At 46.2% G+C, this 16,091-nt stretch overlaps 1 protein-coding gene across 1 annotated transcript; it reads left to right on the top strand.

The window, feature by feature from the left end:
* Positions 1-9,992: 9,992 nt before the first annotated feature.
* LOC125518950 (DNA replication licensing factor MCM2) lies at positions 9,993-16,042 on the top strand. Its single transcript, XM_048683836.1, has 18 exons — positions 9,993-10,134; positions 10,249-10,481; positions 11,178-11,365; positions 11,902-12,095; positions 12,250-12,439; positions 12,539-12,758; positions 12,841-13,048; positions 13,154-13,288; positions 13,373-13,564; positions 13,648-13,820; positions 13,895-14,083; positions 14,171-14,287; positions 14,370-14,454; positions 14,533-14,685; positions 14,766-14,891; positions 14,996-15,178; positions 15,416-15,577; positions 15,686-16,042. Exons 1-18 carry the CDS (start codon positions 10,132-10,134, stop codon positions 15,800-15,802), a joined length of 2,868 nt encoding a protein of 955 aa, XP_048539793.1. The 5' UTR covers positions 9,993-10,131; the 3' UTR covers positions 15,803-16,042.
* Positions 16,043-16,091: the final 49 nt, after the last annotated feature.

The following is a 16,091-nucleotide window of genomic DNA, read 5'->3' as shown; positions in this document are numbered from 1 at the left end:
AGAGAAAGATACATGAAAAGATCTAGAAAAAAAGAAGACTAGAGAAAAAGAAAAAGAAAGAAGAATAAATCAAAAAGAAAAAGAAAAAAAACTAAACAGAGAAAAAACAAGAACATAAAAAATACTGGAAGCCAAACTAGAAGAACCACGAAAAAACACAAAACAAAGAGAGGAAATGAGGAATATCGCCGCCCCGTGCCTTTGACCTCGGCCTAATATGTCCAAGCGTCGACGATCCCGTGCTAACTATGTACATGAGCACCTGTGAGAGCTCCTAATCGGCGCTTTAGGCGCCCGATCGCTCAACTGGCGCTCATGCGGCTGCTTCATTTGGGTTAGTCCAATAAAACGCGACGGGTGCTGTCGCTTCCTTCAGTTGCGGAGCTTGACTGCAATGTCAGGGGGGGCCAAAGCAAAGTATACATGTTTATATGGGCTAATGAGAATACTGTGTTGTAATTATGCCCCCCTAAAGAAATTTCCTTCAGGAATTTGTGTTGGGCTTGGGTGGGGGGGGGGGGGGCACAGCCCCCTCAACTATGCACATAGCTCCTCTGGCTTCTTGCTCGCTCCTCATTATCCTTTGCTCATTCAAGGTTGACAGTCGACAACTGCATGGTCAACCGTTCAATTTTTAACAAAGGAAAAAACAACAAAATACGTAAATTCGAACAAAAGTTCATCAAGAACGAAAAAAATCATGAACTTCCACTACCAGAATCGCGACTAAGTCTGTGAGCCAACTTATATTCCTGTCAGCCCCACATAAGCTCACAGGAAAGTATCGTTTTACTGTAGGTCAGGCTGTAGCCGACAGGTTTTTGCACTATATTCCTGTAGGCTTTGAGTAAACGCACAGGAAGAATATATCCCTGTGGGTCACGGCCCACAGAAATAGCTTTCGGCCCTTCGCGCCCTCGGGCTCTCACTTTGCGCCACCGGATTTCATTGCGCGTGCATTTTTAGCCGAGGCCCATCCATTTTTTCTATTTTCCTGTGTGTTTGGGCTCACAGAATTAGGCCCAGTACAAAATGAGAGGGCCTACAGAACCCTCTCGATCCTAGTTCAGTCTCCAGAACCCTCGATCCCCAATTCAGTCTCCTGCCACTCCACCGCCGCCGCCACCATCGCCCTGTCCAACGCCACCATCGTCCGGTCCACCGCCGCAGCCGCCGCCACACCATCCTCCGGTCCACCGCCGCTGCTGCCTCCCCTTCCCGCGGAAGGCCGTTCTTCCGCCCGCATCTGCCTCACCACCGGCGTAGCGCCGGTCTCCACCTCGCCACCCGCCGGAGCACCAGCACCCGCCTCCCCACCGAGCTCCCGTACTAGTCCCCCCATTCGACTTTACACATCTTCACCTCTGGCTGTCCGTACTCCTCTGCTTGCTGCATCACAAGCCCTCTGTCTTCATATCTCTGGTAATATATCACCTCCTTTTCCTGGATCTAAGATTTGCTTGCTCTATTTCTTGTATAGCGTTTAAGCTTAGTTGAAACTATTTTAGGCACGTCTGATTAGTATACGGTTGATTTGAACAGATTAGTTTTTGTTGTTCTTAGATGTATGTTGTAGCGTCTGTAGCAACCTCACTGAACAGCTAACAGGTTGTTCCTGTCGGTTGGCCGACAGGAATTATATTCCTGACGGCCCTATTTCTTTTCCTGACGGCTACTAGCCCACACGCTTAGTCCCGTTTCTGGTAGTGTTCAGAAAAGATTCAAAGGAAATGTTTACGCACTTGAAAAAACTTCATCAACTTTGAAAAGTCATTTGTCTATTTTAAAAATAGTTTACAAGTTTTAAAAGAAGTTCGTATATTTAAGAAAAAGTCCATTTTACTATTCTGAATAAAGTGGGTGGTTCACTTCACCTCCTAATCTATTTTTCTGCTTCTTTTACCCCATAAACAAACCCAAATCGGACAAAACACCTCCGGCCTGGTTTTTCTTCACCCGCTGCTTATGTGGCACTAATCAACGACGGTTTTGACCTGGGTGGGGGCCCTTGTCAGGTTTCTCTCACCTCTCTCTAGGTGGTTTTTCTCTCTGCACCCGCCGGCGAGTAGAGCTGTGGGGTCGGCAAGAAGCGGTGGCGTGCGTGGTCGAGGCGGTGGTGGCAACCACTGGCGGTGCGTACTCGGGGCGGGCTCGCGCGGCGCGGGGATGGCGTGGCCGGCACTTGCAGAGGCTGCGGCAGTCGTACGTGGAGGCCGATGAGCTTCTCCCACCCGAAGTAGAGCGGCGTGCAGGCGAAGCCGAAGGTGATGAAGTGGTGGAAGAGCATGAGCACCACGGCGGCGTCCCGGAACGGCGTGCGCGGCAGCAGTGAGAGCGCGTTAGAGTGCGTGAGCAGCTCGTCCCCAATCGCCCAGTACACGCTCGCCGCCGACGGCAGCGTCAGCGTCAGCACGTACGCCGTCGCCATCAGGTAGACCGCCTTGAACTCCTGCGGCCGCCACATCGCGTGCATCACCTCCCTGCACCATACCGTATATTAATCGATAGTTAATCGCCTGCATGCACAGCTGAGTTAGCATTAGACAGACGGCCGATGCTTTCACTGCAACCCTGCATGCAGCGAGCGAGAGGAGCGGACTCTGCTCTGACCGAGCTGAGGCGTGGATGAGGGCGAGAATGATCAGCAAAGACTATCTACAGGTCACAGCCATTAGGGCATCTTCAGCCGTTGGCCCTTCAGGAGGGGCAAAAAATCGCCTTTAGAAGCGCACCGGCGCTAAACCGCGCACTGGGGGTGTGATGCCCCTCAGTCGCGTCCCCCCCACAGGATTTTAAAAAAGTCAAATACGGCGCAAACACGACTTAAATTTAACGCAAACTTCGGCGAGTTCGTTCAAATTTAAACATACTTTGCAAAAAAAAGAAAAACTACCCCGGGCTACCCCCGCCATCTCCCTCGCCGCCCGCCTTGCCGGTAGAACCGCGTGTAGTCACCGCCGTCGTCGTCGTCGTCGTCGCCCCCGCCGACGCCTCCGCCGTCCCTGCTGCATCCCTCCCCCGGTTGGCGCGGCGGGTTGGACGGTCCAGGGGCGTCGTCGTCGTCGTCGCTGAGGACCACGACGCCGTGCTCGTCCTCGCGCCCACGCTTGCTGGCGGCGATCTCCTCTAGGGCCCGGCGCTGTCGGACCATCTCGTCGCGGAGGTAGTCGTCCCGCGCCCACCGCAGGGCGTCCTCGTCGGAGAAGCCACGCCGGGCTATCTCCTCGTACTCCACGGGGAGGCCGGGCTCCGGCTTGGGCTCCGGCTTGGGCTCGACCAGGACGAAGCGGCCGGTGGGGGAGGCGTTGTCGCCAATGCGGACGCCGGAGCTGCGGGTGCGCGCGCTGACAGGCGCGCCCTGGGGCTCCGACTTGACGGGGCGGAGGTGGAGGCAGGGGGAGCCGCCGGACGAGGAGGAGGACCCCCTGGTCTCCATGCGCCTCGGGGTCCAGGAGCCCCCGGCGGCGCGTGAAGGACGGGGGAGCGGGGTACTCGAGGCGCGGCGTGTTGCCGCCCTCGATATACTCGAGGACGGCCTCCAACGTGCGCTCGGGCACGCCCCACCACCGACGCCGGCCGACGGCGTTGAGCCTGCCGGAGGGCTCGACGCCGTTGGTGGCCTCGAGCTGCTCGGCGTGACGGCGGCGGAAGTAGGGCTCCCAGAGCGGGCTGTCAGGGACGTACCGTGGCCCCTCCCTCGCCGCACGCGGCAGGGATGAGCGGATGCATGCGATCTCCGCACACCGCGCCGGTGGGTATCGGGGGCACCGGCACGCCGCCGGCGCTGATCCTCCACGCCCCGGGTACCCGCATGTCCGGCGGGACCGGGTACTCGGCCTCGAAAAGGAGGCGAGTCTCGCTCTCGTGAAGATGGCGGCGGCCGAAGCCGTTCGCCGCCGCGCCGTCGCCTGGGAAGCGCTCGGCCATGGGTGCTGGAGACGGCGAGAGAGGAGAAGGAGGAACGACGGCGGCGGGAGAGAGGCGAGGGAGGAACGACGACGGCGAGAGAGTACGAGTCGCCGAGTGCTCTGGGGCGCGTCTTATATAGGCCGAGGCGCCGCCCGTGCGCGAGCCGCCATGAATACGCGTGGCGGGCGAGGGAGGGCGAGGGACGCGCGTCATCCGGTCTTCACTGCACCGTCCGTGAGGCATCAATGGCGCAGGCTGACCGGCGCGGCAGCTTTGGCATTGATTCGCCGCGGGAAACGAGGCGATGAGGACGACGAAGGGCCGAGAAGAGGGTAGAGTCGCTAACGCGGCGGGCCCGCGGCTGTTTCGCGCCAAAAGAGTTTGCCTCGGCGTCCCCGAGCGCCCCCCAGCGCGCCGGGTTCGGCCTGGGTCCGCCGACACTGTTTTCGGTCCAAGCCGGCGAAAATCGGACTTCTGGGGACGCGGCTGGGCTGATTTTTCGGCACCGGCATAAAAAAAAACGCCTGGAAAGGCCTTTCTGGGGCGCAGCTGGAGATGCCCTTAGCTGCAAAGGAAACCATACGAGTTTGCTGCCAAGACTGAAGAGTGCATGTGTGTAGCGTCGTCAGCTCGCTCACTAGTTACTTGTACTACCTACACGAGCTTCAGGGTGCCGTGGGCCAATGCTGTCTTGCTCATACCCAGCACGCAAGAAATGGACTAAGCGTGTGCGCTTGTGGTGACTGGTGAGTGGTGACACAAGTGTGCAGCCTAGCTGGTGAATACACGAAATATTGGCGGACCTGGCCGTGTCCTGGTGCACACACAGGCCAGCAGTCCAGTGTCCAAAACTTGACATGTCATGTGACTGTGCATCCCCATTTTGTGTACTGTATTCATTTTTCCCTGGCTGCTGTCTTGCTCCATCTCCTCGTACAGGCCTACGCCGATCGTCCCTGGCGCTTTCTCGTCGGCGAGGCTATCGCTGGCTGCTGCAGCCATGGTCACTCGACTGTGCTTCACACTAGGTGTCCTGTGTGCTAGTTCCTGAGGTAGGTTCGCGTTGTGTTTCGTTGATCGAGCGTTGCCGAGAGGAGGGGCAGCGGTGGCCCTGTTTGGTTCGGTTGTGCATTTTTAAAAGCAGCTGTGAAAAATCTGATGTGGAAAAACAGCTGTGGAAAATCTGATGTGAAAAAAATGTAGGTTATTTGGCAAATAAGCTGATACAGCTTTTTCAGAATTTGGCCCGCAGTGAAATTAGATTTTGGAAAGCACGTCCTTGGCTGCTTCCACTTTTGGTTTAGATTTTGGCAGCGGATTTCTGGAATCGGATTCTGCTGGGTTCGCCCTTTGAATCAGATTCTTGCTGCGCGGCAACGGAGTCCGTCAATAAAAGTTGAACCAAATAGGGCCATATGCAGATGCAAACGTGCTTGGCTGCTGTAAGGGAAGATGGATAAAGCACGAAGGTGAGCTTAAAGAAAAATGGCTTTCTCATAGTCTCTCTGCTTCTTTCCGTGTGCTCCTTTCGCTACAGATGAGAGAGAGAGGTCCGAGAAACCTGACAAGGGGGCCCCACCTAGGTCAAAACCGTCGTTGACTAGTGCCACATCAGCAGTTGGTGGAGAAAAACCAGCCGGGGGGGTGTTTTGTCCGGTTTGGATTTGTTTTGGGGGTAAAAGAAGCAGAAAAATAGATCGGGGGTAAAGTGAACCACCCACTTTATTCAGGATAGTAAAATGGACTTTTTATTTTTAAAAAATCATGAATATGAAAAAAAGTCAAAATTTTCATCAATTTCCAAAAAGCAATTCAAGAATTTAAAAAAATTCTTCAATTTGAAAAAAGTTCACAAAGTTTGGAATAATGTTCTTAAAAATTGAAAAGAGTTCACGTATTTGAAAAAAGTTCACAGGTTTTGTAAAAGGTTCATGAATTTTAAAAAAGTTTCAAATTAAAAAAAGTTCCACACATTTGAGAAAAGAAGAAAGAGAAAGAAAAGAAAATCACATCCTCCATACTCGTCGGTTTCCGTGAACAAAAGAAAGATGGGGAAAAAAGGAAGTACTCACGACATTTCAGGTGTCCTGGTTGGTTGCTACAGTTCATACTTAATGAGGAGGTCGCGAGTTTGATTCATGTCGCGGGCACCTTTTTTGTGCAGGTTAAAAGAAAAAAGAAGAAGAAAATGATAAATGGGCCGGGCCAGCGCGGAGGGAGGGTATGCGCCGGTTTGCGGATAACTGACGGGATCAGGCATCCTATTGGGCCGGCCCAATTAGCTTCCTGCATCTTAGTTCACTTTTTTTGTTTGTATATTTGTTCTATTGTTCATGTTTTCAAAAATATTCTCTCTCTCCCTCTAAATATTCCAAAATATAAATATACTTAAACAATATAAAAGCATTTTGAAAAATGTTAATGCTATGTAAAAAATCTGTTAGGGTAATTTTTTAATAGTGTTGATTGTATTAAAAATGTTTAAAAATGTTCATGGGTGTCGAAGGTAAGTCCGGCAAAATCCTTGGTAGGGTATGGTAGGTAGGTGACCTGGCATGATGGTAACATGAGCAAGGTTTTTACTCACGTTCAGGCTCTTTGGAGAAGACAATACCTTTTTTCCTATTTGTGTTTTATTGCATAATGTGTACAAAGTACATGCAAAGTGCCAAAAGATTGTAAGTTATCTATCTACATGCCCAGTCCCTAGATTATATAGCACACTAGGGTCCTAGGGTTACAAATTCTAGTCGGCTACGTAGGTGTAGGTAGACCTCTCCACGGCTCCGCCTTTTTGTCTTGTACGCCAAGTCTTTCAAAGTCTTAGTATAATCCGTCATGGGTCACCTGATGTGGCCCGGGATGGCACCGACATACGCGGGGGGGGGGGGGGGGGGGGGGGGTCACAACTCGGCCCACTAGACCGGGAACTCAAGTGGCAAAGACCCCCTCGGTTAGGACTGACAACACGCTTTAAAAAATATACTTGACATTTTTCAAAAATGTGTATACAATGTACATATAAAATGTTCTTGTAATTCAAAAGTAATTTCCTATATAATTAAAAAATATTCATGTGTTTCAAAAATATATTCATGACATCCTAAAAAAATATTCAAATGTAAAGGAATGTTCGCACAACTAAAAAAATTACCGTCACTAAAAAAATCAAGGCGCATTTGAAATATTTTTAACACGTATTTTTTTAAAATATATTATAAATGTGTACTTAAAAATCATTTTATTTTAAAAATATTAAACGTGTATATTTTTTCAAATATATACGAAAATATACAATGTGTATGAAAAATGCACATTGCAACATATGTTTGAAAAAACAGATTAAAAAAAGATAAACAGGTATTAAAATTATTTCTGGTGTATACAAAAATGTACAGCGTGTGTGAAAAAGTAATCATGTGTTGAGAAGAAGACACATCTAGCGGGCAAATGGTTGTCCCCTAGTGCTCCCCGGCAGCTGGTCATTTTAGGAAACTTTTTTGTCCCCTTCCTTAGCTAGAAAAGCTTTTTCATCTGTTTCCCTTTTTTCCCAACTTGTTGGATGCTCCCACGATCACCCTACGATGCATGTGTTTTGTGATGTTTTTCATTCAATTCACGGTTTTGAAAATTAAAAAAGGCATAACTCCAAAGTGTGCATCAAAATTAAGATCTGTTTTCACTGTTTGAATCACCGTGATGTGCCTTTTGAAACTAGATTATGTATAGTATGTTTCGCGAGGTGCAGCTATGTAGCGTTTGATGTGCAACTGCCTGACAGTCGCCTTGCAATTTCCCCATACCCGTGGACATGCAGTATTCACCGATGGTACCTTGATGGCCACGAGTATAGGAGATCAATCATAGTCCTTTCAACAAGTAAGAGTGTTGAACCCAACGATGAGCAGATGAATTTGATAGGCAGTTTGTAGTAAGTTTTTCACCGCAAGTGTTGTAAAAAAGTTTGATATATATTTTGATAGCAAGATAATTTGCAACAAGGTAACAAGTAACAGACATAGTAAGGCGTGGCAAGTGACTCGATCCTTAATTGTGATAAGGACGAGCCAGTTGTACTTTTTATAGTGATCAAAATGATCTTGAGGACACATGGAAATATCGCCAAGTTACTTTTACCATCATTCATCGACTTACACTGGCCTAGATGGACCAGAGCTAAGGTATTGTCCCAACTTGAACTAATACCTATTCATGATTATACTCTCCATGCAAGCCCCCACAACTACAAGAGAAATAATTAAGATAAATATAACCATGTCATTGAACAATTGGACTCAAAACAGTCTCTTACAAAATACATTCCAAAATAATTCTCTAAGAATCCACCGTTTTGAGCTTCAAATAATTGCTTTATCTTATGTTGCTATTTCAGGCTCAGAATTTCAGCTGCTATTAACCCCTCTCTCTTTTTATAACTTGCATTTTAAGAGAGAAAGCTTGCACCATGTTGTGAAATACATCATTAGTAGGATAAACTACAGTAAGAAATAATGTTGCAAAATGCACGTATGACATCTTCATCCCAAACAACCCCTAGCAGTGAGATGCCCAACTTCGTCTGTTGCCTAGATCAACTGCCTAGTAGTCGATGTGCAACTTTCTCCTGCTCGTGGATGCGCAGTTTTTATTGTTTGCTGCATTGGCCAACTACTTAGCAGTAGATGTGCAACTTTAGATGCTGCCCCAACCAAATGCCTAACAGTGATGCGCAACTTCCCCCCACACTCTGTGGACATGTAGTTTTATCTGCTAGCGCCCCGTCCAAACCACCGCCGCTATTGATATGTGCAACTTTTGTGCCCTGCCTATATGAATTTTTTCACTGCCCTCATGAATGTGCAGTTTTCACCATCCAACTATCTCTGCCAGTGAGATAAGCAACTTAATTTGTTGCCCCACCAATTGCCTAACAAACTATGTGCAACTTTTCATATGTTGGCCCCATCAACTGAAACTATACATCCACAAATAGGGAAGGGAAGGAGTTGCACATGAACTACTAGGCAATCGGCTCAAAAAAGAGACTAAGTTGCCCCTATCATTGGTAGCATTGGTGGGATAGGGTGTGCCAATAGTGAAAACTACACATCACATCTACAAGTAGGGACATGAGTTGCACATCTACTACTAGGTAGTTAGCCGGGCATCAGACTATTTGCATGTCACAAAAAGTTGGTTGCCATGTTTGTCACGTTGCAACCTCATAGGAGGTTGGAGCATGCCACTTCAAAATTGATTTTGAAAAAAAATGCACCATGTAGTACTAAAATTGCAGCATGTAGTAATAAGGTCGCACCATATCACACCAAAGTTGACATTGATTTTTTTTGTCCATTAACGTCAAGAGGATCCTAACAACGAAGGATATTAATTCTGATACGGGGTTAAAAGACATGACCTTTTGATTTTATGTGAAAATACACGTAAAGTTGCATGCAACTCATGTATGATGGCCTCGTACGTCTGCAAAAAAAACCCACTAAGCCTTCACGCATGCATGCAGAGTGTTGCAATCTTGTTTCAGTTTGTTTTGTCGCGTAGCTCGGCCACTCATTTTCATCAAATTGTGTGCGCACACGATCTAGAATTTATGTTGAAAAAGACCCCAAGAAATATGTAAAAAAACACTTCAAACCAAAACCCAAAAGAAAACCATTGAAAACTGACACAGAAAACCGAAATAAACATAAAAAACCAGAACCCGCAAGAAAACCAAATAAAAACCAACACAGAAAACACACAGTAGAGAAAAAAACGCGCGTAAAACCTCTATCCTATTGGTCCGGGCCGGCCTAGCAGGCGCGAAAAAACTTCCGGCGAGATGGAAGGTAGCGTCGCAGTAGGCGTTATATAGCTTAGAGGACTATGTACCGCACCTGTGCAAAGGCTCAGTATGGTCCTGGGCTTACGGAGGCAACGCAGAGGTGTTGGGTGGGTCACCTTAGGCTTCTCCCAACTCTCAGCCCACGATGGCACAAGGCTTTCGGCCCATTTGTTGCATCACAACGACGCCGGTACCGCCTGCCGTTCCCGCCATCACCCACCCCACCTTCCCGCCGAAACCCTCTCTCCCTCTCCCCCAATATATCCCCTTCCCGCCGAAACACAGTCTCTCCCCACCATTCCCCCCTTCCCGCCGAAACCCTAGCCTCGGCGCACAGCCGCACGCGTCCTCCACCGGATCCTCCTCCGACCCCGCGGATGGTAAGCGGCCCGTCTCCCCCAGCTTCCCCTCTCTCCCCGACCCACGCCGCCGCCCCGCGCGGCCGCCGCCGCCTCCGGATCTAACCTTCTCGCCGGCTGATTTGCTTTTCCCAGGACGACTCGGAGAACAACGCGCCGTCGACCCCGGGCTCGCCGGGCTTCAGCACCGACCGGCTGCCGCCCAACACCACCACCAGCCGCGGCGCCACCGACCCGTCCTCCTACTCGGACGACGATGGCGAGGCGGAGGTCGACCCCAACGTGCTCCCCGAGGACGACGGCGCCACCGTTATCCGCGACGAGGAGGAAGACGACGGGGAGGACCTCTTCAACGACGACTACCTCAAGTAAGACAGAAACGTCTGAGCCGGAGATTTTCCGGATCTAGTGTTATTTGGGACAGCGTTTAGGTGTTTCTACTAGTAGTTGACAGGTTTAGTCCGTTAGATCTGGCAATAAATTGATTATTCAGCGACTTTTGGTGGTTGAGAATCTAGGGATTGCGGCCTAGATTTACTTCATAAATAGGCAGATTTGTGGCACAGACAAGGGAATAGTCAAACACTTCACCTGATTGTGTCTTTTTTGCTACCTTTAATGTTTTGTTAGTTCCTTGAACTTTACAATGTAGAAATGTCTGCTAACCTGCTTTCCAGTATTGAATATTAAAACCTTGTGTTTGTGCTCAGTAATTTGTTCGGTTATATTTCAGTTTACCAATTTCAGTTGCCTATATGAACTGGTGCCTGTCATGTCCTATCCCTTTTTGATGAAAATGGTTGTCTGAATAGGATTTGTTGATCAGTTTCTGCTGTCCAGTTTTGCTAGTGTTTTTTTTACTTTGTGGATTTGTTGATATCTTGGAAACTGCATTGTTGAGTAATAATTCATTTTGCCATACAGTTTGGTTTCAAGATAGTTAAGTTAACTATAGGATTGCATGTTTTAGTGTGTATGAAATAAGCCATACCTCAAACAAACACAAACATGTTCGAAATTGTGAAGTTCTTGCTAGTCCTCTTATTTTTTCCCACCTTTTGCAGTGATTACCGAAGAATGGATGAGCAGGACCAGTATGAGTCAGTTGGGTTAGATGACTCAATAGAGGATGAGAGGAACCTGGATGAGATCATGGCTGATCGAAGGGCTGCAGAAGCGGAACTTCATGCAAGGGATGTGAGGACTGGTGCAACAGCTGATCGAAAATTGCCTCGTATGCTTCATGATCAGGGTAATGGCATCACACACAGTTCTTATTTTCTATGGTGTATTAGGACAAACCTTACCTTTTTTCCTTTGCACTTATATTCTGTTTGTTTGAATTGCTGCTTGAGTATTTGGGTTATGTTTATTTTCATATTGTTGTGGTGAAATGTTCCCTTTTTAGTATGGTTGAAATGAGCATATTTTTTCCTTTGTGGTTTCAAGTTTGATAGAAGTGTCATGGGTAGGAACTTTGAAGCCCATATAATAATGCTGATTTTTTCTGAAAATATCAATAAGTAGTATCATATTTACATTGTGTATTTTTCTGACCGTCATCCATTTATCAAAAGATGTGATGTATCTTCAAAAATCAGGGTCACTATGTATACAAAAATAAGCAAGCTTGGATTTGCTTGAAGATCTTAGTAATAGTATCCTCATATGGATGGTTATGACTTGTGAGTTTTCCTCTGTAGTGGGTATCCTTGATCAATAACATAAAAAGCAAATGCTTGGATGTCAGTCATTGTAAATTAAAGACAACATTTTTTAATTGTGCAGATACAGATGAGGATATTAACTTTAGGCGTCCTAAAAGGCACAGGGCTAATTTTAGACAACCAAGTGGAGGACCAAGAACACCCAGAAGTGATGATGATGGTGATGGTCTCACTCCTAGTTCACCTGGAAGATCTCAGCCATATTCTGGTGGTGATGTGCCTATGACTGATCAGACTGATGATGATGGATATGAGGTATTTTCAGTTTGAGTGGAAATTAGTCATGCTGTTGTTTAGCATTTGCAATTAATTTTGTTCCTATTTTCTAGATATTTCAGTTGAAGTAGGCAACTCATGTTTGAAGGGCCTATATGGTTGTCCAGTTTTCAAATGGTTATATTTTCTGCAGGATGAATTTGATGAAGAAGATGAGATGAACATGTATCGTGTGCAAGGAACACTTAGAGAGTGGGTCACAAGAGATGAAGTCCGGCGCTTCATTGCAAAGAAATTTAAAGAATTTCTTCTTACATATGTAAACCCTAAGAATGAACAAGGAGAGTTCGAATATGTCAGACTAATTAATGAGATGGTTTTAGGTACTGTTTTTCTCCACTTCCCCAGTTTACATGAAAGAGGCTGCACTATACTGGTTATAACAATTGGCATCTTGTAACCTTTACTTCCATGTTTTGCAGCTAACAAGTGTAGTTTGGAGATAGACTACAAGCAATTTATTTATATACACCCAAACATTGCCATCTGGTTGGCTGATGCACCTCAATCAGTGCTGGAGGTTATGGAGGAAGTGGGCAAAAATGTTGTTTTTGATCTCCACAAGAATTACAGAAACATCCATCAGAAAATATATGTGCGAATCACCAACCTTCCTGTCTATGATCAAATACGCAATATCAGGTGGAGAACACACCTTTTTACCATGTTATCTCTTAGCCCCCAAATTAAATTTATGTCCTTAATCCTAGTTGTCATTGTTCAGGCAAATTCATCTGAACACAATGATTCGAATCGGGGGTGTTGTTACTCGAAGGTCAGGTGTGTTCCCTCAGCTGCAGCAGGTCAAGTATGACTGTAGCAAATGTGGAACTGTCCTGGGTCCTTTCTTCCAGAACTCTTACACTGAAGTAAGGGTTGGGTCTTGCCCTGAATGCCAATCCAAAGGTCCATTTACTGTCAACGTTGAGCAAGTAAGTAACATTAAACAGTTAAGCTTAGTACTACTATTTTTCTCCTTGCATGATATTGATTTTTCTTCATTTGGTATGCATGACTGAAGTATTTTCCTTTGGAAGACTATATACAGGAACTATCAGAAACTCACTCTTCAGGAAAGCCCAGGGATTGTTCCTGCTGGCAGGCTTCCCAGGTACAAGGAAGTAATACTTCTGAATGATCTGATTGACTGTGCTCGTCCAGGAGAGGAAATTGTAATGCTCTCCAGACTCCTCTTATTGGTTCTTATATATTACTCTAGAAAGAACATGTTGATTAATACTTATTATCCATTTCAGGAGGTTACAGGGATATACACAAACAATTTCGACCTGTCTTTAAATACAAAGAATGGTTTCCCAGTTTTTGCCACAGTGGTGGAGGCAAACTATGTATCAAAGAAGCAGGATCTGTTCTCTGCATACAAATTAACAGATGAGGACAAGGCTGAGATTGAGAAGTTGTCAAAGGATCCTCGTATCAGTGAAAGGGTTTGTCCCTGAATCTGTAAATCTCTTCCAGTGACTATGATAGATAACTAGCCTTGTTAACAACCAGAACTTTGGGTTTACAGATTGTCAAATCAATTGCACCATCCATTTATGGTCATGAAGATATCAAGACTGCCATTGCACTAGCTATGTTTGGCGGGCAAGAAAAGAACGTGAAGGGAAAGCATCGCCTAAGAGGTGATATTAACTGTCTCCTCTTGGGTGACCCAGGCACTGCGAAATCCCAATTTCTCAAGTAAGGATAAAGTGGAATAAATCTTTTTCATCAGTTCCTTGTAAGATAATTCTCCACTAACTGTTGTTCTGTAGGTATGTTGAGAAAACAGGACACAGGGCTGTATACACAACTGGGAAAGGAGCTTCTGCTGTTGGACTCACAGCAGCAGTTCACAAGGATCCAGTAACACGGGAGTGGACCCTTGAGGGAGGTGCACTGGTTCTTGCTGATAGAGGCATATGCCTTATTGATGAATTTGATAAGATGAATGATCAAGATAGGTATGAAATACCCTTTTGATGTTGCATGATTAGCATTTAATGTTTCAGTGTGCTGAATATTAATTTATTTCCTGCTGATTGTTCCAGGGTAAGTATTCATGAAGCCATGGAGCAACAAAGTATCAGCATATCAAAGGCAGGGATTGTCACATCCCTTCAAGCTCGATGCAGTGTTATTGCTGCAGCAAACCCAGTTGGAGGAAGGTAAGCTGAATTACTTGCAATGCTAGTTATACTTGCACTCTTATTAGGCAACATCTTGATCCTCAACATGTTGACTTTGCAGATATGATTCTTCGAAGACATTCACTCAAAATGTTGAACTAACAGATCCAATCATTTCACGTTTTGATGTCCTCTGTGTTGTTAAGGTTTGTAGTTCTCCATGTAATATATTTTGTCCAGTGCTTGGTTGTCTGTCAATACTGAGTTTTCTTACTGCAATGCAGGATATTGTTGACCCATTTATGGATGAAATGCTTGCAAGGTTTGTTGTAGATAGCCATGCCAGATCTCAGCCCAAGGGTGGTAATCTTGAAGATAGAGTTGTAGCTGATGAGGAGGATGATCCATTGACTGTTGCCCGGAATGCTGACCCAGATGTACTTATCCCTTGCACTTGTCTGTAAGAAGCTAACATTTTACTCAAATTTGCACCTCTAACAAAATCCTCCTTTGCCAGATCCTTTCTCAAGACATGCTGAAGAAGTATATCACATATGCTAAGTTGAATGTATTCCCCAAAATACATGATGCTGACCTTGACAAGATCAGCCATGTCTATGCTGAACTTCGACGTGAATCATCTGTAAGCCACCACTTTTCCTAGCCTTGTTGAATGATTAGGTCAAATATTTGAAAATTAATATTCTTGAAAACCAGGAAGTAATTGTTTGCAACTCTTTTTTGCAGCACGGTCAAGGAGTCCCCATTGCAGTAAGGCATATTGAATCAATCATTCGAATGTCTGAGGCACATGCAAAGATGCATCTGCGAAGCTATGTGTCTCAGGAAGATGTGGACATGGCCATTCGTGTGCTGCTTGACTCGTTCATCTCAACCCAGAAATTTGGTGTCCAGAAAGCACTTCAGAAGGTAACTTTTGAACAGTTGAACTTAACTGCTGTTGTGTTTCCCACTAGTGCCAAAGTATATATATATATATATGTTGGTTTGAACTGAAGTGGACTACCTAATGCAGTTCTGTTAGCAAATATGTCATTCATTTGCATGATATGTCTTGATACTCAATGATCTTATATTCAGAGTAAAAATCTTGCTTCTCTTTTTGCCTAGTTGGTAGTTTTTAACAAACTTCTGTTGTCTCTGCAGAATTTCCGGAAGTACATGACGTACAAGAAGGATTACAATGAACTGCTTCTGCTCCTTCTGCGCACCCTGGTCAAGGAGGCGCTGCACTTTGAAGAAATCGTGTCTGGATCAACCACACGCCTGACTCACGTTGAGGTTAAAGTGGATGACCTGAAGAACAAGGTAAGAGCTATGAACACCTGTGTCCATGATTCTTCGTTGCCCAAGCAATACTGCTGCATGTCCCTCCGCTGTCTGTCAGTGTGCTGATGTTCTTGTCTATGAATCCAGGCCCAAGAATATGAGATCTACGACCTGAGGCCGTTCTTCTCCAGCTCTCACTTCAGTGACAACAGCTTTGTCCTTGACGAAGGGCGTGGGATCATCAGGCATCCAGTTGCGGCATAACAACTCAATCGACCTCAGCCGATGACCCTTGTGTGATGAACAGCTACCTCTTTGTTCAAGAGCTAGTGATGGAGCTAGAAATGTCCACATGTAGTGTAAGTTGGCAAAATGACTGCTTTTGTCTGTTTTATGGGAATTCTGATATTGGTGTACTGTTTGCTATCTGAAACCCTTGTGCCTCCAGTGGCATTTAGAGTGTCTGTACCTTCTTGATACCATAATTCAGTGTTATGCGACTGATGCCATCCTCCTACTTGATATTATAATTCAGTGTTATGCAACTGACGCT

This window comes from Triticum urartu, chromosome 1 (genome assembly GCF_003073215.2).
Source record: "Triticum urartu cultivar G1812 chromosome 1, Tu2.1, whole genome shotgun sequence".
NCBI lineage: Eukaryota > Viridiplantae > Streptophyta > Magnoliopsida > Poales > Poaceae > Triticum > Triticum urartu.
This window is presented reverse-complemented; position numbering and strand designations above follow the sequence as displayed.